The following is a 7,844-nucleotide window of genomic DNA, read 5'->3' as shown; positions in this document are numbered from 1 at the left end:
GCACAATTTCTAGTCGAGTCTGAAGAAGGGAAATAGCCAGGTGAAGGAGGAGAGGCATACAGATGCCTCAACACCAGAACCATGCCTGGGCGAGTGATGAGAACCGAGCCAGGAGGAACTTGGGAGGGGGCGCGGGGGGGGGGGGTGGTGGATAGATTACAAAACACCGTTGGCTTTCCACCAAACTGTTTTGAGTTTGATTTTATCTCTGGGTTTAGGGAGTAGGGGAGTATTTAATCTCTAGAATTGAAAAATTCAAACAATTTATTGATGATATCTCTGACAGCTGGCAGGAAGGTAGGATGGGATGGGGCAGGAACGCTGGCAAGGAGCCAGTTCTTTGGCCGGGTGGGACTTGGGACTGAAGCCAAGACTACTTCCCTGTAGCAGAAGGGGTGGCATTCCGGAGCTCAGGTAGCATCCATGGGATCTGCAAACAGTTCCTGGGGGGAGACAGAGACAAGAATGTGAAGCAAGGAGCTACTGCCCTCCCCTGGCAGGTTCTGGGCAGATTGAGTCATGCGTTAAGCTGAGCACACTGGTTCCCAAAACCGAGCCTGCTGCCGGGAAGCAACGTCAGGAGTTTCCTGCGGCTGGCTCTCGGCACAGCTTTTCATTTCGACCGCTTCCCGACCAATCTGTCTTTGGCTCCGGTTAAGTGCTGTGCTGGAAACTGGAGTGGGGAAACTGGCATTCTTCCTCTCCCCATGGTACTGTCTACGACAGACAAACAACATATGGAAGATTGAGATGTCCAAACAAGGCTGCGGGTGTAGCTCAGTGGACAGGGGGCTCACCCAGACTGTTGGAAGCCCTGAGTGGGGTCCCCAGTGCTACACGTGCTAGACATGATGATGCAGGCTTATGATCACAGCACTTGAGGCAGAGGCAGGCATTCTGGGCTTGATGACAAGAAGCAGAGAACCTCCTGGAACAGGAGTGTGGGCGGAGCATGCAAGATGAGACCCAGTTCTGAATGAGACTTTCATGTCGCTTTGTACATGAGGAAGAGACACTGTCTAGCCTCTCCTTTCTCCCGTGCTGTGACTAACCATCTCTTAGTGGAGCTTTTGAAGTGATGAGAAAGTAGTGATTTCTGAACAAAGATGACTGCTGAGCATGATGATATTGTCTCAAAGGGGAAAAAAGGTCAAGGGCTGGAATGATGGCTTAGCAATGCTCCTGCACAGGGTCTGGGTTCAGTTCCCAGCACCGACATGGCAACCCATAACTGTTGGTAACTCCCATTGCAGGTGCAGGGAAGCCAGTGTCCTCTTCTGGCCACATGTGGCACACATACATACATGCAGGCAAAACACTCCTGCACATAAAAATAAATAAATAAATCTTTGGAAAAAAGAGATTAGATATGAATAAAATTAAACTGATAATTTCCAAAGGCATCACGTCTTAAAATCAAATTCTGAATCCTTCCAAAGAACAAAGTAGTTGAGAGCAGTTAACATAACAGCGCAAATCTGGCTGAGAAAAAAAAAATCATCCTCATTTTCTTTGATGACCTGATAGAAAGTAACAGAATGTCTAAATCCAGCACTCAGCGGCAGAGGTGTGCAGAAGCAGGTGGATCTCTGTGAGTTCTGGCCAGCCCCATCTATATAATCAGCTCTAGGACAGCCAGGGAGACATAGAGAGACCTTGTCTCAAAAATAAATAAGTGAACAAACAATTGTGCTTTCCAGTCCCTTAAAACAAAAACAGTTAATGAAAAAAGTAGTCTTCACGACCCCTAAGCCTAACCACACATTCCAGAGTCGTCATAGCCAGGAGATCGTCTGTTCCCCCGAGAATAAGAGTAGCACACATCTCTTTAGTGATTTCTGCTTTTTTTTTAACTTGAGAATCACATTCCACTTTTTAATAATAAAGAGTTGAGGCTGTGAGTTGACCTGCCTATAAGCGCAGGTTATAAATAATAGAGTGGAATATCATACCTAGCTGAAAGAATTATTATTGTTGTATCAATAGTACACTCTTAACCCAAACTATATAGAAATACATGGATTCAAAGACACTCCATCCTTACTGGGGCAGGCTCCTTTGGCTACTTAAATAGCAGTTGTTCTTTCAGTAGAACTCAACCCCTTTTTAGTTTCCAGACTATCTTTGATAGCCACAAACTTCTGGCAGGATAGGGATTACTGTAAGGTCCTGATTGGATTCTCTGTAAGCCAGTCAGTGATCTAATTTCCTCTTGCTAGTACTTGGCTTATGTGAGATCATGTTATGTGACACATATGTAAAATCAGGAGACGAGACCTTTGGGTGAGCATGAGAATATGCTCTCAGATCTCATCTGTGGGGACCTTAGCTGACTGATGGCTGCTTGACCTAAGGTCATACTTTCCAGGAACCAAGTCCAGCCACCAGCTGACAGGCTTACTTCTAAGACATGAGACTCTTAGGTTCCCTTTTGTTTTGTAGCCACCGATGCATTATATTCATCCTTCAGCAGGGTAGAGAGATCGCCTCCACTCTTTTTCATGGCTGTGTAGTATTCTCTTTAAGGATTTGCTGTGACCTGTGTGCCTCTGTCTATGACCATTTCAGTTGCTCTCTCTATCTGCCACATAAAACATGGGGAAAACATCCCTTGAAATGTCACCTTTAAATGTCAGATTACTATGCTCTTACTCTTTCCGTCTCCCAAGCAGAGTTACATTTCAGCAGAGGAAATAGGTTTTCAATATAACATTTAATTAATTATTTGCAAATTTTATATAATGTATTTTGATCATATTCATCCCTCACTCGTCCCCCCCAACTCTTTCTAAACTGACTCTTACCTGTCTACTGCCCTCCCCAACTTCATAGCCTCTCTTTTTAATAACCCATTGAGTTTAGGGTATGGGGCCATCCACTGAAGCATGACACCCTTACCAAGGGTCACACTTGTAAAGGAAACTGACTTCCCTCCCCCAGAATCGATTAACTGCCCACTATTGCTAGATATTTGATCACATTGTAAACCCTGAGATTGTGTTATTTACTGGAAAATAACTGCTTTTGGTTCTTTTGGTGTGGCTCCATCTTAGCACGCACCTTTAATCCAAAAGCTTTCTGCTTGAGTATTATAAACAGGATTAAATAAAGTCAACCCTGGGTCAAGAGGCAGAGCAAGCAACAGTTGACAGGAAGTGAACATAGGATTATTAAGAAAAAGAACCATAGAGAGTAAGAGGGAGTCAGGAGGATGGATAGAGAGGCGCAGATCACAGAAGGGAGGAGCATTGGTTGAGCGTGAAGGAGGTTTTTTGAGATGGAGTGAGGGAAGGGCATTGTTTCTGGGGCTGAGAAGGAAGGTCAGCTGGGTGCTCTCTCTGCCTCTCTGACCTAGCAGGCTCTCACATCAGCATCTGGCTCCCAACTCTTCATTGGTAAAATCAAATGATTAAGATTTTATTAAACACAACAGCCCACAGCCCCTCAGCTCATGAAGCCATCACCCACCATGCTAGAATGCTGGCTGGCTTGATCTTGTGTAGACAACCAAAGTCTCCCCGAGTTCATGAGGGCAATAACCCTGTCATGTACAAGAGACAGTTTCCCCTCAGGTCAAACATGACCTCTGGCTCTTACAATCTTTGTATCCCTGCTTCTGAAATGGTCCCTGAACCCTGGACGAGGGGGTGGGGAACAAACTTTAAAATGAACATCAAAGGCGGTTAAATCAAATACTTTTATTTTGGTGCAAAAGAAAAAAAAAAACACTCCACCATTAGTCTTCAAGATCCATCTTCCTTCTGCATGGCCAGGTTGATGAGAAAAGAATAAGAGTCAGTATTCATCTACCGTTCAAGTCCTTATTTATTTATCTATTTATTTATTTAATGTATGAGTGCTTTATCTGCATGTACACCTGTCTACCAGAAGAGCGCATTAGATTCCATTACAGATCATTGTGAGCCACCATGTGGTTGCTGGGAATCAAACTCAAGACCTCCGGAAGAGCAGTCAATGCTCTTAACCACTGAGCCAGCTCTCCAGCTCATCAAGTCCTTTTTTTTTTTTTTTTAATTTTTTTTTTCATTCTTTCTATTTTACGTTTAATGTGTATGGGTGTTTCTCCTGAGTGTGTATTTGTGCACCACAAGTGTGCAGTGTTCCAATGAGGCCAGAAGAGGGCATCAGATCCCCTGAAACTAGAGTCATTGATGGTTATAAGCATCCCTGTGCATGCTGGGGAAGTGAGCCCTGGGTCCTCTGCAAAGGCAGCCAGTACTCTTAACCACTGAGCCGTCTCTCAGAACCTCATTTTCTCCTTTTCAGACAGGGTCTCACTCTGTGATGCACTCTGACCTGAAATGCACTTATTACCTGCGGGTGGCCTTGAAATTACATAGAGCCTTCTACTTCATCCTCCTGAGATCTGGTCCTTGTTGATAGCACTAATCTCTGCTACCAGTCTAGATGATTCTTTCAGCTTACTGTTGACCAGTTTGAGGCAGTTCTCATGGCTTCCAGTTGACCTTTCTTACTATAATAGACCTCAATCCATACATAGGAAGAGTTGGGAATTCAATTGTGAACTATACCACCCTAATTGCATTCCAGATCTAACGAAAGTAACTAAAGGATGGTGCCAGAGTGATGCCTTGGCTCTCCCGGAATCAATGCCAGTTCACACCCAGGGTCTCAGAGTCCCCAAAGGGAAATATCTCTTTTCCCAGTGGCAGTGTGATGGTCTACTTTCCTTATTTTTGGCAAAATAGCCAATAGCATCAGTCCATATGGAGGAAGGGCTGTAGATTCAGAGGTTTCAGTCAATGATCTATTGGGCTATGGCAAAGTTGCATAGTAGTCTAGGAGCTGGTGGCAGGGGAAACCTGCTTAACCCAAGGTAACCAGGTAATGGGGAAAGGAAGCAACTGGAGTGCAAAGTCCCCTTCTAGGGTATGCCTTGATGACCCTATGTCATTTATCTCTTAAGGATTCTACTACCTTAGTAACCACGGACTGACAGCCAAGCCTTAATACACTGCCCTTTGGGAGACATATCTGTGCCATGGGATATTAGAATGCCACTGAACAACTGCATGTGGAGACCTGGGTGAAAGTTTAATGGGGGCAACATTCTTCAATGAGCCACCGTTCGTTCCTTTCCCAGAAGACCCCACCTCCCTTTTCTCTAAGAGATTCAGGGCTTATAAAGTGCTGGCTCTGACTCCTAGTTCTAGGCTTTTGTTCACTAGATCATTTGTGCTTGTGCCAATCAAGTCCACATTTGGTAGGCTTCCTATCTAATTCACTTCCAGGAATGAGCACTGAGCCAGTGCCACTGGTCTGGGCCAATCAGATGGCTGCAACCATTGCTTTCCATCATGATGTCATCCACCCTACCTTTGGCCTGAGGCAAGAGCAGTGAGTCAGCAACAGTTTCCAGGCCTCCCCAGCAACAGTGTCCAGACCCCCCAGGAACGGTTACATTATGTCCCTAGAGCCCTAGCCAATCCCGAAGACTCCTGTACCCCTAGAGATTGAGCCAACCAATCAAGATAAAGGTCACCTACCCCTCCCAGGAATTCTGATAATCTGCTTTAAATTGGGCCTGTGAGCTCACCTGGGTCATCTCCATCTTGGTAAATGGTAGACCCCCACATGCTGAACTAACGCAGAATAAAATGCTCTTTGCTTTTGCATACTATTTGAGTCTGGGGTATCAATCTTTGATGAACTTCATTTGGGGAATGATTTGCTGTACCTGTTGTCTTCCATCTTTTCTGGCTCTGTGTTTCTGTTTTGGGTTTACTCTGGAGGCTGAGAGGAACAAAGTAGACCTGGCCAGGGACAACAGAGGACGTTCCTGACCCCCTACCAGAAACAGGAGAACTTGCTAGTTCTCATCTGATTTCTGAACCAGCTGAATTTTTGTCTTTGGGCCTTCCATGTGCAGGGAAGAAGACAGTCTGAGATAGACTTTTTTGTCTAGACAAACTAACCATCTTATGCAAGAGTGAAGGGCCCAGCTATAAAGTAGGATGGCCTGAGGAGGGGACTTTCCATCTCCTGGTCATTCACAGGGTGAAGGTTTAGTTTATAAAGCCAGTGGTCACCGGGACCAAGTACACGCTAGTGAACAGCTTGATATAAGAATTAATAAAAGGGGAGAGCCAAGCATTTCTCCATCCTTTCCTGTAGGGTAGATAAACAACGGCAGGGATGGTGTTGCAGAACCAAGTTTGCTTACTTGTGCCTCAAAAAGGTTTGTGCCTTAAGGACACAGCGTTAGAGTGAGAGGGGAGATTCTTCTGGGCCTGACTGTGAATTTTGTGGTCTTGAATGTCAAAGAACCAACGAGGAGGAGGTTACTGCCAACCAAGATCACCATGGGGGCCTTAGGTGTGCAAAAGGAACTGGGAAGGAGGGGTGGAGAAGAGGGGCAGTGGGCAGGGAAGAAACTGAGGACTGCAGACTTTTAGGAATCCAGGAGCCTAGAAAGGGTTTTCATCTGGCTTATCTCAAGGTCTCCAGCCTTGACTGAGACATGAGAGGTCAGATACTACTGAGGTTTACCCCTACAGCATAGCTGGAGCCATTTTGTTCCATGCCTGCCAGCTATTTCATAACATGCCTGCCAGTCATTCTCACACATACTATTACTACTACTAATAATAATAGTAATAATAATAATAATAGTAATAATAATAGTAATACAACTCAGAGCAGTGTCATGCTGACCACATCCTGTTATGTTCTGCATGTTCTGTATGAGGTTTCTTTCTTTCTTTCTTTCTTTCTTTCTTTCTTTCTTTCTTTCTTTCTCAAAGTCCACCCCCAATGACAGGCTTCCTCCAACAAGTCTACACCCCATAATCTCTCTCAAGTAGGGCCACTCCCTTGTGACCAAACATTCAAATATTTGCACCTGTTGAGGCCATTCTTGCTCAAACCATGGCAGAGAATAACAGGTTTATATTAAGCAACAACAGGGGCAGTTGGAGGGATGGTACAGTAGTCCCTTCAGTCCTGGGCCTTCAATTGCAACTGAGGCTGCACCTTCACCAATGGCCTACCATGGCCTCTCACAGTGCCAAGGCTCAGCTGCTCTGTGTGACCCCTTCATGCCTTCAAAACCAGTACCACCTGGGTGACCCTTACACATTACCAAGTCCCGCTGCAGCAGGAGTACAATCTTGGCCATCTCTGGAACACAGCCTCTTTGTGCTTTCAGAAAACACTTCCCAGAAGATGCCACCTCAACGATGCTGGTCTCTTCTTAATCACCGCTAATTTCTTAGCTCCAGCTAACCAGCATCAATAGTACCAGTAATGCAAAGTTTTTGCTTTAGTAGTTCTTGTATCTTGTTAATCACAGCTGATTCTTCAGCCCCAGCTAACCAGAACCACAGAATCTTCACAATCAAAATAGCAATGGCCCTGAAAAGAGTCTTTAATTTTCCCTCTGAAATTTCACAAGTCAGGCCTCCATCTTCTGCACTGTTCTCAACATTATCTTCCAAGCTCCTACACAACATCTGACATAGCTCTTAACAACAAATGAATCTTCAAGCCCAAGGTTCCAAAGTCCTTCCACAGTCCTCCCCAAAACATGGTCAGGTTGTCACAGGACTACCTCACTATGCTGGTACCAATTTGTCTTAGTCAGGATTTCTATTCCTGCACAAACATCATGACCAAGAAACAAGTTGGGGAGGAAAGGGTTTATTCGGCTTACACTTCCATACTGCTGTTCATCACCGAAGGAAGTCAGGACTGGAACTCAAGCAGGTCAGAAAGCAGGAGCTGATGCAGAGGCCATGGAGGGATGTTCTTTACTTACTTGCCTCCCCTGGCTTGCTCAGCCTGCTCTCTTATAGAACCAAGAT

The 7,844-nt window shown here is 45.1% G+C and overlaps 1 protein-coding gene across 1 annotated transcript in view; it reads right to left on the bottom strand.

The window, feature by feature from the left end:
• Positions 1-246: 246 nt before the first annotated feature.
• Hcfc2 (host cell factor C2) overlaps positions 247-7,844 on the bottom strand; it is a 93,863-nt gene continuing 86,265 nt past the window's right edge. The window contains exon 15 of the mRNA XM_085843057.1: positions 247-443. Within this exon, the coding sequence (XP_085699183.1) occupies positions 265-443 (179 nt within the window). The 3' untranslated portion in view covers positions 247-264. The remainder of the gene's footprint in view (positions 444-7,844) is intronic.

This window comes from Mus caroli, unplaced genomic scaffold (assembly GCF_978045245.1).
Source record: "Mus caroli unplaced genomic scaffold, Mus_caroli_1 scaffold_9, whole genome shotgun sequence".
Classification (NCBI taxonomy): domain Eukaryota; kingdom Metazoa; phylum Chordata; class Mammalia; order Rodentia; family Muridae; genus Mus; species Mus caroli.
Note: the sequence above shows the minus strand (reverse complement) of the source record. Positions and strands in the feature narration are given on the sequence as shown.